The 16,355-nt window shown below is 33.2% G+C and overlaps 1 protein-coding gene across 1 annotated transcript; it reads right to left on the reverse strand.

The window, feature by feature from the left end:
- Positions 1-54: 54 nt before the first annotated feature.
- On the reverse strand, positions 55-4,785 carry LOC147381767 (furostanol glycoside 26-O-beta-glucosidase-like). Its single transcript, XM_086430002.1, has 9 exons — positions 4,627-4,785; positions 3,749-3,888; positions 2,456-2,525; positions 2,301-2,359; positions 1,710-1,785; positions 1,266-1,337; positions 1,093-1,180; positions 762-978; positions 55-225 (listed from the first exon to the last, which is right to left on the reverse strand). Exons 1-9 carry the CDS (start codon positions 4,706-4,708, stop codon positions 76-78), a joined length of 954 nt encoding a protein of 317 aa, XP_086286128.1. The 5' UTR covers positions 4,709-4,785; the 3' UTR covers positions 55-75.
- Between the last annotated feature and the right edge of the window lie 11,570 nt (positions 4,786-16,355).

A 16,355-nucleotide genomic window follows, 5' to 3' on the forward strand; every position in this document is an offset into this window, starting at 1 on the left:
AGGATTGGAGTTTCGTTATGAATTCTTTATCATATTTACATAGATGATGGTTATATGCTTATTACTTAAATATAATCAGTATGTCACGTCTATTATAGTTGGAACTAACCATCCTACTTGAAATGCGAAGGCTCTGGTTGCTGCATCTTTATCTGCTTGAGTGTTTGATAATGGTTCAAACCACTGAACAAGCAACGACATACCTATTTCACCACCTTGAGTGGCCTGAAAAATAAAAGAACCAGTCAAAATAAATATATACACATTTTTTCGCTAGAGACGCATTTTAGAATAGAAGGGTATCAAAAGATCCATATGTATGTATATCTATTGATTGGGTTCAATAATTAATAACGTAGCCAAAGTGTATTTCCCTATATGGGCTAATAGTTTCGGAATGGACCGATTTTTTGTGAGGCTGATCTCTATGGTGAGGAGACCATCCCATTCTTGAAACTTCTAACCCCAATTTACAAGTTGAATTGTGGACCATCAATTTTTACCGTAAATTGTAAACCACTTTTGATGGAGTTCGAAGTTTTCGAATGGGCTGATTTTTTTTGACCAAGTTACAACTAAAATTTATGCTATGAACAAAAATAACACTCTGCAATTACCAAAATACCCTAACATCCTCATGAGGCCTTCAACAATATGCGTGGTAAGTATATATATATTCCCAGGAAAATATTTTATTTTAATAAAAAGTCGTACTTGAGAGACAATGGGAGATGTAGAAAAGTAAAATTCATGTAAATCACCTGATAATTTTCTCTGTAGTGTTTAGTAGCAGTAGCATGGGCTAATATGATGTTGTGGGCAACAATGTAAGGAAATCTTGCAGGATCATCTGATATATTAAGTCCTTGTAAATACCCATATTGAGCGAAAATCTGTGGCTCATTAACTGTCTGCCAATGCTTGACTCTATCCCCAAAATTTTTGAAGCATATATCACAAAAGTTTTTGAAATCTTCCCTAAAAGTAGGAAAAAAAAAAAGAAATTAATGAAAACTTTATTTTACAAATATGTATTATAAAAATGCTCAAAGATGAATAAATATATAATTAAGAAAAAAATGAGATACTTACACTATCTGACGACCCAAAAGGCCATTATATTTGTTTTGTAGAGCCAACGGTAGGTCAAAATGGAACAATGTCACAAAAGGCTCTATATCTGAAAAGCAGTTTTTAAAATTTTAATCATATCTAGATGAGAATAAAGTAGGGAAAAAATTCTAATATAATAAACATGTTCTTACCATTTGCGATTAATTCATTTATGAGATTGTTGTAGAAGTTGATACCCTCTTGATTTACCTCGCCAGTACCATCTGTGAGTTTGAATTCCCAATATCAAATATATTGATTTGCTATAGAGAAGAAGTTTGCTATTTATATGATAGTAAGGCTCTAGTTTTATGAAAATCTTGGGCTACTTTTCCCAAGTAACTAACCAAAAATGTGATGTAGAAATCATATATGTGAACATTAGTGGTCTCAGTAAATTATCGTCCGTGTTATCGGGTATCCAATGTATCTTAGGTGTTTGTATGGTCAGTTTTGGTTCCAAGGATCTCTTAATAAGAATCAAAACTGTTGTTATATTAGGTTCCGATTCTAGGTATGAGTGGAAGCAAACTAGAACCGAGTAAAACGTGATAATTGAACAATTTTATCACACCAAAGTAGGATGAAGAACATACTTGGCAATATCCGACTCCAAGAGATTGAGAATCTGTACACATCAAGTCCCATATCCTTCAACAGCTTCACATCTTCCTGTAAACCCATATATCATTCATCAAATATCTTAATAGATACTTTGTATTTTTAATTTTAAAAAAGATTATATACTTCCTTGAATAATTGTGTTAATTAATGAAACAAGTCAAATCGAGTTTCTACGGTATACTTGTCCCATTATGAAAAAAAAAAAATTCCCACCAAAACAGTGCCATTGAGAATTTGAGACCTTAAAGGATCAATGAAACCTGAAATTTTTTAGACCTAGAAGAAATCTTTAGCACCTTATGATGAAAACCTGTATTTTAAAATATATTTTTTGAATATTTTCCCTTTAAAAAAAAAATTTATTCCATAAATAGGCTTAACTCGAAACCAGACCCTTCCCCTAGTCCACACATTAAGAATGGGTTTCTGGCCAGTCTCAGGTTTAAAAAATTAAAATCAGGCCAGCATGAAGTCTGACCCAGCCAAGCCCAATTGGGCTCAACCTAATCCAAAGGAAACCCGACCCGTTCTAATTATTGACTGCAACAAAGCAAAATACTTACTTTATATCTGAGGTAGGAAAGAGTCGCTACGTTAGCAGTAGTGGGTAGTCCAATGAACTCTGAAGAGAAGAAAGTCAAAGTTTGATTAGTTACTTCGGCACACTTTTAATAAAGTCAACTACTACAAGAAAAGAGGAAGATGGTTGTGGGCCTACCTGGTCCAAGTGTGATCATAAAATCCCAGGTGCTTGGTCCTCTCCCTCCGATATTGGCTGGTCCTTCTGTCTGCAAAACACAAAATAAATCACCAAATGAGATCAATGGCTCCAAATATGCCACGTGGAACATCATGTTAATATATTACCAAGGCTGTCAATCAGACCAGATCCCAAACCCAATCCATTCTGAGTTAAAATAACTGTGTCTAGATCAAGCTAGGATTTGGGTTCCCATAAAAGTTCAATCCAATAATGTATTTAGTTATAAGTATATGGAAGATTAATATTAGAGAGATTTACCTGGCAGTCCTATCTGTCGCATCCAAAAATATGATCTAATGTCACAGGGTTATAAGGACAATATTCTAAGAGCTTCAAAATACAAATTTTAACAAAAAAACATTAATTTTCATCATTTAATTTTAGATTAAATTTGGAGCTTGGTAGCCATCCATTTTCAACCCCTACTATCAAGTTAAAAAATTAAAAAAAATTAAAATCTTTCTTTTAAATTTGAGTTTCCCCATGAAATCTTACTAAGTTAGTCACCATAACCTTATTCAAAAAGTAATAATAATAAAGTAGGGAAGTTTTTGTAATAAAATTGCAACAGATAGGTCTGCCCGGTAAATATCTCTAAATATTAATTATGTATTCTTCTTCTTTGATGATATTATACTGATTAAAACTTGAGTGTTCTTTTTTGTACCATTCTCTTTTGATTCTCATTGTATTTGAGTGACTTATATATTTTACTTCGTGTATTATTGCACTTAATTATGACCAAGTTTTATGTGCGCATACACAGACGTGAATTTGTTTGTGCCTACAACGGGATCATCCTCTTTGAGATTAAGCGGGTAAAAGAGAAAAAATGATAAAGTTAAGAGATATTATTTAAAAAAAGGGGGGGGGGGGGGGAAGAAGAGTAGAAATAATATATAAAGTCAAAAGGTCATTCTTAGAAAAAGGGTAGAAAAGGGGGGGGGGGAAGAAGAGTAGAAATAATATATAAAGTCAAAAGGTCATTCTTAGAAAAAGGGTAGAAGAGAAAAAATAATAAAATTAAAAGTATTCTTGAAAGGTGGAAGAAGATAAAAGATAATAAAATTATCCTTGAGAAACTTTCTTTATGGGAGATAAAGATTGAGACAAAGTGGAGGGACAACCATTGTGTTTTTAAACAATTCAATACATATATAAATGATGTGGGTCTGGGATAAAAAATGTAGGATAAAGTAATTAATCTCAGGTAGTTATACTTTAACCAATGAATCAACACATACAAACCTGAAGAGCAGAGCTAGATGCCCCAAACTTAAAATCAGCAGGAAAATCGCTTCTGTTAATTGCTGGAGATGCAGCAGGAGTGATGGGTGAACTTGGAGCTACTGCGTCAGCCGCAAGTGCACCTCTTATCAGATGCTTGTCTGAATTCATTAATAGGTAAGTATTAGATCAGATGTAGTATAGTGTATTGAGGTGTCAATTTTAGTAAAAGTAAACAAATGTGAGGTTACGTAGGTGCAATTACTAGTTCATGTGTAGGAGTTGTTACTAAGTTCAAGGAATGTTGTTTAAAGGTAGGAGGAGTGCTAAACTTGACTAGAATGTAGGTCTATTGAAGGAGACGATGGCATGAGCATGGGAAAAGGTTCAAGGAATTGATGGTAAAAGTTCCACTCATGAATTTTAAAATTGAAAATGAGATCGATGTACAGGAGAGTTCAAACCCAAGAACAATCAATAGATCAGCTGACTCTCAAACCTATCATATTATGAAGGGAAGTATTTCTTCAGTGATGAAATGACAGAGCGAAAAATCTCTTGTTATGCTATATGTACAAAGAGAAACTTTTTCCAAGACATAAATGCAAGGTTCAAAAATGTTTATTTCTTCAAGGGATATGGTACCCAAAACAGATAGATGAAGACAAGGTAAGAAATGAAGTTGAAACTGAAGAAGATCAGATATATGCAACATGAAGAAGGCGCATAACAGTTTGATTTGAGAATTCATGCTGGTTGAAGGTGCCAACTATCTTAGTTGTTAAAGCCTATAGTATATAGGTGATGAAAACTAATCTCATCAAGAACAAATTTATTGTGATAATAAATATTAATAAATATATATATAATTCACAAGCTTATCTAAGGAGGTTGGTTACCCTCCAAGTAACTTTGTGTCTCCAAAATCGCTAACAAAATGAAGAAGGCATGTAACAGTTTGGAATTGTGAAAGGCCACCATATTTGGAGGTTGAAGAGAGAAAAGTATTGAAGCTTTGTTTTCAGAACTCTTTTTTTTCCTTTTTGTATAAGAAGGAAGAGACCAAGAACGATGATGCCTCGTTGAGTTGATATTATGGTATTTATAATGTAACATGTGGAAATTGATACACGTTTTCAACAACTAGTTGTCCTTTGTTTTTACATTGAAGGATGCGTAAAGAAATGAAAGTTCGTTATTAAAAAATCTTTCCATGTCAACTGTTCGTTTGATATTAGAACTTTCCATTATTAAAAAAAATTAAAAAAATAAAAGTTCCATCGAAGGAGGCTGCGAAGTAATTATGAAATTGGTCAACTAAATTGAGGTCTAAGATGGCAACACATGGACTATTTGTTTTAGATTAAAAACAAATAGGGTGATTTAGAGACACCTCTCCATGTTTTGGTCAATATATAGATACCCTTGTTTTCAAAACGGTGACATGCCCCCTTGACCTAGGTTTCGTATTGGAGACTATCATAAAAGGACCTAAATGTCTTTGTCTTCATCAATCGCTGAGAAAGACCTTTAAATTCTTTCTCAAGTTGTTAACCTCTAGAGTAAGTCTCAACCTCATCTTCAATCCCACATCTTCAATTAATGTGTTCTTCCAATTTTTCTATTGAACAAGCTATACTTCTCTTTCATTGAAATCATGTTTTGTTGCTAGGATTTGAAGATTGAAAGAGATAGAATCTTAAGATTGAAGGATGACCCTAAAAATCTTTGATCTTCTAATGGTAAACCTCTAAAGTAAATTATTTTTAATGTATTTAATATTGTCTTCGATTCTTCATCATACTTCTTGTTTAAAACTCTTGATTTTCTATCCGAAAAATTTTCCATACACATTTTTTAAGAATAAATCCTATCAGGTTTGAACATTGAAAAAAATAGGAAGGTTGGATAAATTAAATAGGGAAGCGTCAAGCTTGACGGTAGAAAAATCAACAAGTGTTGAGTTCAAGGTTTTAATGTGAAATGCTCATATAATAACAGCGAAATGAAAACTCAGAACAAAAAGTTACACACTAATTTAGATCATCCAAGTTGAATATTAAACAGAACCTACTTTTGATCCAAACATCCATTTCACTATTATGATATATGTATTTCGGGTATCTTGTGATCATCTATCTAGTGGCAAGTTCGGCACTTGAAATATCAAAAGTGTTAAAATTGACAATTTAAAGTGGCAAGCTCGTTGGTTGTTGAAGCGTCAAGCGTTCCACTTGATAGACCTACACAAAATATCCGAAATGAAAAATATTTTTATTTTATTTTGCTAATCGAACTGAATAATAATAATACCAAAATAGATACTCGGATAAAAGGTTACACTTTGATTAAGTCTATCTAATCTGGTTGGGATGAGGTAGAGAAAAGATAATTAAATTCAAAGACTATCTATAAATTAATGATTTTAGGGAGTAGGGAGGGAAGTCGACGAGGAAGATCCCCCTGTTTCTCATGAAAAAAGGGTCCGAAGGAGCTTATCCATTAAACAAACCGTAACTTTTGATCCGTGTGTTTATTTAATAATTATGATTATACATGCATTATGGGTATTTTGCAAAGATCCATTCAGTGGAGTGTGGATAGTGCTAAGCGATAAGCTTGTCTCTTAAAATCTTTGAGTAATATGCTTTCTGATTTTTCAAGCTTCTACCTCGCTTCTAATAGATCTTCAGAGAATACTCGGCATGCAAGTGTAATAATAAACAACAAACATCAGGATCAAAAGGTACGTATTTATCTTTAAAATAATGAATTATATCTTTGTTCATTTCTCATTCATTGTCACAAATCATTGGAATGGATCGTAATCGTGGTTGAAAAATTCAGATAAGATCAAAGAGGCGTGAAAATTGTATTTTGGGCTTGTCAAAACCTTTCTTAAGGTGAAGGGCATTTACAACGAATTTTTTTTAAGAGAAAATACAAGTCGTCCCACATCTAGATGATGTCTTTGGATGAATTATTAGGTATCACAATTATTTACAAAGTCAATACAACATAAATAGTCCAAGTTGTAAAATTATTTATGTTCATTTCTTTTGGACAACTTGGCAACCATAATGGTCGGGGGTGGAGTTTCTTTCTAATATTTTCCTAGAAATACTCCCGTGACCATTTTTCTATGGAATACAAATTCTCTGCAATCAAACAGACCCTCATGGTTTTGAAATATAAAAATGCCAATCTTTGAATTGTTTGAAATATAAAAATGTGACCAATGCGCAAGAATGACTATTCTAAGCAATATTTGTTGAATTGGATAACCACCCAACATGGACTATTGTATTAAGTTTGACAAGAAGTCTTACTTCTCCAGTAATTCATAAAATCTTATCGGTTTTTTAATATATATTTAAAAGTATTTCTTGATAACTTGGAGCACCTTACATGTAGACCAAAGAATTGTTAGGGAGAGAGCGAAATTTATTAAGGGATGGAAACGTTAAAAATAAGTTAGATTTAGAATGGTTCTACAATAGTTTGAAAAATCAAAATAAACATATTTTATGTTACTCTTTGACTCAGATAAACATATTAATTAATTTTTTAGTCGTGCTGGAGTAATATTGAAATAGACAACGTTTGGGACATTAGTGTGCACAGAATCTTAGAAGCTTCTTGTACAAATACATCCACGTCAGCAATGTCTGAAAAGGAGTCACTTTCAATGAAAAGTCTATATGGTTGTATAAGCACATCCACGTCAGCAATGTCTGAAAAGGAGTCACTTTCAATGAAAAGTCTATATGGTTGTATAAACACATCCACGTCAGCAATGTCTGAAAAGAGGTCAATTTCAATGAAAAGCCTATATGGTTGTATAAACACATCCACGTCAGCCATGTCTGAAAAGAGCTTTTTTCTTAGGTATTTTATTTATAAAAAAAAAAAAACCATACATTATTAAAATAATAATAATATTTTTTTATATTACACACGACTTTTTCAAACATTACTCATAAGACTGAGGTTTTATTAAGAAATAAAACTAGCCTGACTAACTTAGTAAGATTTCAAATCTTAGCAAAGGTCGTTAGGAACACATGGATTACCAAGTCCTATAAATTTCATCAAAAAATTCCAATTCAAAATTTTTTAGGAAAATAAAAATATTTTTTTTAAAATGTGCATTTATTATTAAAAAATAATGAAAAAAAAAACATTTTTTGACTTCATCCAACATGTAAAAATGGACAACTACCGTATTCCTAAATTAAAAATTAAAATTCAACAGTAATAGAATTTTTTTTTAAAAAGAAAAATTTAAGTTCTTAGAATTCTATTCTCTACAACTATGTCGCATTGGATCATATATTTTGGATGTCAGAAGCTGATGCGGTCAGGAATTTCGTTATTCTGGTAAGTATTTTTCTTTCATTGGTGTGAATTGAGCTTGTAGGCACCTTATTTTTGCCTAGGTCGAGTTTGAGAGCATTAAAAATCTTCCAAAAATGGGTTTGACCCAATAAAGTTTTTAAAAAAAGTTTAAAACCCAACTTTCGAGAAGTCAGATGGACCGAAGAGGTCATTTTCAAAGAAAATTTTAAGTTTGGCCGAACTTTACCTTCAATCAGATCAAATTTAATCTTGGAATAACCTCACCCACTCCAAAGGTAATTTTTGGTGTGGTCGAACCTAAGGTTCCACCAAGGTTAAAATTTTGCTTGGTTGAACCTTAATTCGACTAGAGTTGAACTTTGATTAAATTTGGCTTAGTCGAGCCATAGGTTCAACCAAATCTATTGGATAATTAAGACCCATGTGTGTTCAAATTTTTTTTAGGGAAAATGACCCCTCTAACCTCGTTCTTAGTAGTTTTTCCCTAAAGAAATCCTTCTTCTTTTACTCTTTTACCCCTCTTCAACTCTCTAACAAATTCCACCACTTTAGTCTTCTCATAATTTCTCAAATCTCCTAACAAAGATTTTGTCTTATTTGGTCATCAGTCAAGGATAATTCCATCACTCAAAGATTTTGTCTTAACCCAAGTTTATTACGACTCATTAGAATGGATTCCTACTTCTACATTTCCCATATTCTTAAAAAGTCAAAGGGTTTTCATGGTATTCAATGTGATTTTACCAATCCTATGACCACTTTGTCTTTCCTAGAGAATTCTTTCGAATTTATATCAATTGACGCTTGTACCCCTAATTTGTTGGATACTTTATCAAAGGAAGTGACCAAAAATGCCAAAAACATATAATCTAATTACACTCTAGAAATTATTGGGCTTTTACTAATCTATGACTTGATCATCAAAATTAGTGAGACCCATAAATGAGTGAAAAACCATCAAGGCCAAGGAAAAGAGGATTAATTGTAATTTTTTATGAAAGTTTTAATGAAGTTATTGAAAACTTGAAGATTTATGACTAATTTATCCTCAAGAGTCTCTTAAACACCTATAAAGAGGAGATCCATTCAAGGCAAAGGAGTAGGAGTTCATTTAATAATCGAAAATTCTAACTGAAAATCTCTTTAACCTCTCTAGCCTCCCATTGTCAAAACTTCTTAAAACCCCTAGAATAAAAATAAAAGAACAAGAAGAATAATAAGCAAAAGGAATAAGAATACCAATCAGTCTCTTTGTTAGATTGCTTTATGTTCTTTATTTTCATGTAATTTAAATTTCATAGTGTAGATATTTTACTTTCTTTACTTTTCTTGTACTTTAAGTTCCCTAGAATGATAATTCTTTGTTTTATTTTTCAGTAGATGGCAATATAGCTAGAGAGAAAACCATCTTAGAAGGTAGGTAATCTTTTCTTGCTAAGTCCATCCCATGCATACACTTTGTACACATCCACTTTTAAAATGACTACAAGTTAGGATGTAGGTCTTCATAGGCTTATATCCAATCTTTATAACCAACAAAAATAGATAAAATCTCATGCATGTAGTTTTGATTCCTATATGGTGCGATTCAAATCATTATACTCACCAAATGATCAAACCAATAAACAAAGTCTCTCAAGGGAACACATAAGTTAGTTTTGAAGTTTTAGGACCCCAAATGATGAAATTCATGTGGATTTCCATCAAAGTCTCAAAAGTTCACAAAAAATCCAGTAAGCATCTATTTCTAGTAGTAGCTTGCTCATTATCTTAATTTGCTCATTTTTCAAAATAAAACTATAAGCAATTTTCTTAACTATTCTTTATAATTCCTTCTACTCTCAAAACTTTAAAATGAGTTTTTAATTTCACCTTTAGTCAATCAATTGGCAATCATCTTAGGATGGGAGGGATAAGGTGCCTAACACTTTCCTTTTCCCTCAACCAAGCCTTCTTACTTTATTTTTTTAGGTAGACATTTTCCTATTATCATTTGGATATGTAAATCACTACAAGCTAAGAAAAATAAATTAAAATTTTTTTTTTTGTAATGTCCATTTATACTTTAATTGAATGGTGGTGACTCTTATACCCATGTAAATGAGCTCAAACTTTCCCAAAGGTTTTGAAGCCCATGTATTTATAAGGCTTAAACTCGTATCTCAGTTGATTTGACACATTGCAAAACAATTTTGAGGTCATGTTATCCATGTTGGTAAAATAGCGTGTTGGGTACCTAACACGTCTCATACCTAATCCTTTTATCACTTTCTATTAAAAGACAAAAGTACTATTTCTGGTACATAATCATCTCAATGTTTGTTAGATAGTCTTTCAGTCTCATACAAGTTACAAGATACCCTAGCATTTTGTTTTTTTTATCTAAGTTTGATTACCAAATGATTTTTTTCCCTTGGATTCATTACTTTTTTATCACGAACTTCTATTGAACTATTTTGGTTGATCGATAAGGATAAAAGTTTCTAAAATTGTTTTATCTGAAGGCGAAGAGGAGTTGAGAACTACAACATTCTTCACTGGTTATTTTTTTATGTCCTCTATCATCAATAATAATGTGAGCACCAATGATGGTTCTAGAACCTTTTAGTTGTTAATAAAATACATGTATTGTTCCTCCTTTCACTTATATTTTGTCATCTCTCTAGTATTGAAAGTGCATATTCACCTTCGCCATCTCAATGCATTTTATTTTGAGTCATGCTAGCTTACTTAGCTCTTTCAAACTCCATCCTTATTTATTGCTCTATTTTTTTCTCATCCATATCGATGAGGATTCACTATTTGAGTGGGGATTTAATAGGATTCTATTCTTGATTTAACAAGTGTAATGGTTCTGATGTACCAACAACATTTATCACAAAAACATGTCCATATTTTGATGTGAGTTCACAACTACATTTTAAAATGTGAGTTGTTCTCCTTGGTTTTTTGCTTTGTTGGTTCTCTTCAAATATTATAAAATTTGTATTATGTTATCCTCCCACTAATGTATTAGTAAAGAAATAATAAATGTTGTCAGTTATTTTGTTTTGCATAAAAGGATGAGCAAATTCTCATTTTCGTTTTATGTTGACAAAATATGGATTTTAGTTCAAAGTGAAAATCTCATTCATAACCTTTGTCGTAAGGAAGCATTATACTTTTTTGAATGGTGAAATGAAATGGTTCTAATTATTAATTTTATAATTGGTTTAGTGCTCTTTATTAATGAAACTTTGAGCATGCATTTACTAGTAAAATTGTGCAACCATTTCATGAAATCTTTGGAATGTAGGAACTTTTGATAAGTTTGTCTTTGTCATGAGAAATGCATACTCAAAATATTTCTCTCTTTGGATAGCCTGGTGTCAGTCAATGGGTTGATCCAGTAATGGGTTTTGAATTAAGTTTCGGTTGAAAAGGAAAGATTTGGTAATAATATCTCTGAATATTAAGAGTTTTGTTAGATGTATTTGTTGTAAATAGAATAATTAGTCAACACTATAAATTAGGAAATTAGTTGGGCTAGCTAGCTGTTGAAAATGCTGATTTTGTGTTAATCAGTTTCCTAATTTTGTGCTTATATTCTCTCCTATAGGAGAACTAATGTAAACTTGTGAGAGAAGTGTACTAATATAGAAAATCTTATTCCATATTGTCATCCCTTTCAAGCTCAAATGGTATTAGAACCTCCCTAAAAAAAAGTTTTTTTTCTCCATAATTTCTTTGTTAATCTGCCATGTCTAACGTTTCCTCCAAGTCAATCCTGTCTCTCACAATCCAACCAACCAACTCTGCTCAAATCACCACTATTTGCCTTAATGGTGACAATTATTTATGATGGTCTCAGTCCGTTCGGATGTACATCGAAGGACGGGAAAAGATGGGGTACCTGACGAGAGACAAAAAGGCACCAGCACTAGAGGACCCAACATTTGTAACTTGGGATGCAGAAAATTCAATGGTGATGACTTGGCTCATGAACTCTATGGACGAGGATATTAGCTCCAACTATATGTGCTAATCCACACCTAAAGAACTATGGGACAATGTGAATCAGATGTACTCTGATTTGGAAATTCATTCTTAGGTCTATGAATTGACTTTGAAACTTAGTGAAATTAGACAAAGGGAAGACTCAGTCACCAAATATTTCAATTCATTGAAGCGCCTTAAGCAAGATTTGGATTTGTTCAATGATTATGAATGAAAATCTATTGAAGTTGTCAATCACAACAAACGGACCATGGAGGCTCATTGCATTTACAAATTCCTTGTTGGGCTCAACGTGGAATTTGATGAAGTACGGGGACAGATCATTGGTAGGACTCCACTTCTTTCAATTGGTAAGGTGTTTGTTGAGGTTCAAAGAGAAGAGAGTCGCAGATATGTAATATTGGGGAAGAAGACTACTAGCAGGCTTATTGAGAGTTCTACCCTTGTTGTTGTCGAGGCTACTGCTAATAAAGCAGTCAATTTTTAGTGAAAACCTGAAGAGAAGCCACGAGTCTGGTGCGACTACTGCAACAAACCGCGCCATACTTGAAAGACCTGTTGGAAAATCCATGGAAAACCAACGAATTGGAAAAACAGCAAGACTAGTGTCAGAAACAATCGTGCATATCCCACCTCTAATGAAGCTGTGACAAATCTCTTCAACAAAGAGCAGATGGATAACCTTCTGAAACTGCTGAAATCTAATTCCTCATCTGGTATTCCTAATGTTTTTCTTGTACAAACAGGTAGTGCACCTAATGCCCTTTCTTGTTGTTCAAATTCTATTCCATGGATCATCGATTTTGGAGTTACTAATCATATGACCAGCATTTCCAATCTTTTTAGCACTTACTTGCTATGTATTGGCCTTGAAAAAATTAGAATTGCAGATGGTAGTTTCTCACCCATTACAAGAAAAGGTTTGATAAAATTATTTGAGAAAATAGATCTTAAATCTATTCTCCATGTCCCTAAACTAGCCTATAACCTTTTCTGTGAGTAAACTAACTAAAGAATCTAATTGCCATGTAATTTTCTGTGATTCTTACTGCGAATTTCATGATTGGAGTTCGAGGAAGAAGATTGGCAGTGCTAAGATGATAGATGGATTTTACTACTTTGATGGTGACTTCTCTAATAATAAAAAGGATCAGGGTCTTAGTAGTGTCAGTTCTAATTTTGTTTATGAACAAATAATGCTTTAGCACTTAACACAAGGACATCCTAGTTTTCCATATCTTAAACTTTGTTTCCTACTTTATTTAAGGGTTTGGATTGTTTATCGTTCTATTGTGAAAGTTGTCGCTTATCTAAGAGTCATCCTATTACTTATTTGCTAAAACCTTACACTTCTTCAAAACCATGTTATTTAATACATAGTGATGTTTTGGGACCTTCAAGAGTCACTATTATCTCTAGGAAAAAATGGTTTGCTACTTTTATAGATGATCATACCCGTTTGTTTTGGGTTTATTTGATGAATGAAAAATCTGAGGTGGAAAAACTTTTTAAGGAATTTTACATGATGGTTGAAACTCAGTTTCAAACAAAAATTAGTATTCTTCATACCAATAATGGAATGAGTATTTTAATGAACTTTTGGGAAGTTTTTTGAAGGAAAAGGGGATACATCATTAGTTTACTTATGTGGATACCCCTCAACAAAACGGAATTGCTGAAAGAAAAAATAAGCATTTAATTGAAGTGACTCGTGCTTTAATATTTTCAATGAATGTTTCAAAATATCTTTGGGGAGAAGTTGTTTTAACAGCCTCTTATCTAATTAACAAAATGCCTACACGTTTTTTAAAATATAACACACCATTAGAATCTTTTCAAAAAAAAATTCCCTTATCAAGGATGTACTTGTAGACACCCCATTTTTGCATCCGCCTGACTTGGCGATCCGTCACCCAGTTGTTGTGGATTCCTAATGATGAGCACAAATAACTTGAAAGTTTATGAGAAGTCTCCTTCCAATTCCTTCTACCTTCTAATTTTATTCTATTCTTTCTCTTTGCCACACGACATAGAATTACGCACGCTTAGGATCGCTACACCATACACTCAACTTAGCAAGTACGTACACTTAGGCTCGCCACACATTAGGACAACTTAGAAACCTCGCTACACTAGGAAAACATGATCTCGAGACTTAGAAATAATCACGTTGCGATTGAAAGAATCTTCAAGCAAAAATTCACCTAAATGGACAAAAATTTTAAAAATGACAAAAATACCCCTCATGAATTTCGGACCTCAAAAAGTCTCGAAAGTACCTCCATTGCATTCAAAATGGGATTTTGAGTTTAACGGGACTCAAATCATTGAAATCAGAGAAATGTAGGAAAAATCATGAACATGACCGTAATGCCCCTCGATGTCCAACTCATAGAAACCTTGACGCTTAGAAAAACACAATTAAAGAATTAAAACGACTTCAATAAAAATCTCGAATAATCAAATTAATTTAAAATTTAAAATTTAAATCAATTAAAATTTACAATCAAATAAATTTTTTTTCAAATTTGCAAATAACCATTAAACTAAAATTAGAGTTTAATCGACAACTTAAAATTTACGATCAACTTGAAATTCAAAATTAAAATTCAAAATTAAATCAAAAATAAACTTTAAAATCAAATTAAAGATCAATTAACCAATCCGACTTAAAATTCTATCAAAACCCAACTAAAGCCAATCAACAAATTAAAAAATCAAAATTCAAGCTCAATCGATCAATCAATATCCAAATCAAAACTCTAATTAACCAATCAACATGTAAATTAAAAGCGATCAACCAACCAAAAATAAAATTGACTAATCAACATTCAAATTAAATCAACCAATCAACTTGAAATTAAAATCCAAATCAATCAATCAACGTTCAAATTGAAATTAAAACAAACTAGCCAACGAATCAATCCAACCGATAAACTTAAACTACAAACCTATGCGATGCGTGGCATCGCCCCCTCTAAGAAGCTCAAAAAATTAGAAGTAAAATCTCTACCTTCCTAGGTTCAGTCAACAAAGTTAGCAAGAGTAAAAAATCAAATCAAATCAAATAAAAAAAAAAAGAAACAAATAAAAGAAAGAGAAAAAATAGAGGATAAAAAGAATAGAAACATTTTCTCTATAAAAGAGCCATACGTCCTCTTGAAGAGGGAGGCTTTTCTTTTGGAGAAAAAAAGGCCTGACAGACAAAAGAGGAAGAGCTGACGTTTTTTGGACAATAACCAAAGAAAAAAAAAGAGAGAAAAGAAAGAAGAAAAGGAAAAAAAAGAGGGACCCCATTGGTTTTCATCTTCTCCAACCGTTTCAGTCCACTGCTGCCCCTTCTTCTTCCTAGAAAAATCTGCAACACCACAGCCCCTTGCAGCCCCCAAACTCCCTCCAACAGCATCCCCTTGCTGTCCCATTCACGTTCTCCCTTTCTTGGACTGTTGGCAGCCCCAAACCACAGCTCTGCTTCACCATTAATAGCCCCAAATAGCACCCCCTTGCTGTCCCATTAGTTGTCCCTTTCTTGGACTATTGGCAGCCCCAAACCACAGCTCTTCTTCACCATTAACAACCCCAAACAGCACCCCATTGTTGTCTAATTCACGTCCTCTCAGCCATTACGTAGCACCATCTCCATTGTCTCTACTGCACCAACGCTCTCGCCATTACATCATCTACAGCAGCCATGCTGCCATAATCTCTCTCACAGCAACAGCTATACCAGCGCCCTAACTGTAACAACCTCTTAAGCTGTCCTCTTCTGCTCCAGCACAGCCAATAACCACTCTTTTTGCTCTCTTTGATGCCCCGAATGCCCTTCATTGGCAGCCCCGTGTCAGTCCAAAACCAACCCCAATCATCGCTCCTTATCCCTCCAACATAGCCTCCATTAGCAGCACAGCAGCCCCATTGTAATAGCCTTGCCTTCCACCTCTTAAACGACCCCAACAACACACCCCTCTTCGTCATTTTTCTTCTATGAGCGCTTCAGAACGCAGCCACTGTTTACTTTTCACTTCGCCTTGACATTCTCAACAGCAGCAATAAACATTCTGAAGGAACCATAGCCAGCCACCACTCCACCATTGAGGTAAGTTTGATGTAATTTCAATTTTTTTTTTATTCTCCTTCTCATGATGTGCTCTTCCTCATTTTATTTTATTTTATATCATATTAGAGTTTCCCATTGTTTTAGAATAATGATTATCATGAAGCTTAGGGTATAGGAAGTTTGGTCTCTTATGGGTTGTTCTCGTATTAATAGGAT

This window comes from Akebia trifoliata, unplaced genomic scaffold (assembly GCF_017979445.1).
Source record: "Akebia trifoliata isolate Shusen 1 unplaced genomic scaffold, ASM1797944v1 Contig00273, whole genome shotgun sequence".
Lineage (NCBI taxonomy): Eukaryota > Viridiplantae > Streptophyta > Magnoliopsida > Ranunculales > Lardizabalaceae > Akebia > Akebia trifoliata.

Excerpts from the sequence above, each read along its gene's own strand:
- LOC147381767 (XM_086430002.1), bottom strand. The coding sequence starts at position 4,708 with ATGGTGGCCTTTCACAATTCCAAACTGTTACATGCCTTCTTCATTTTG. Across the intron at positions 2,526-3,748 it reads CATCTAGCTCTGCTCTTCAG|ACAGAAGGACCAGCCAATAT; the intron begins GTTTGTATGTGT and ends TGTGTTTTGCAG. Across the intron at positions 2,360-2,455 it reads TATGATCACACTTGGACCAG|AGTTCATTGGACTACCCACT; the intron begins GTAGGCCCACAA and ends TCTTCTCTTCAG.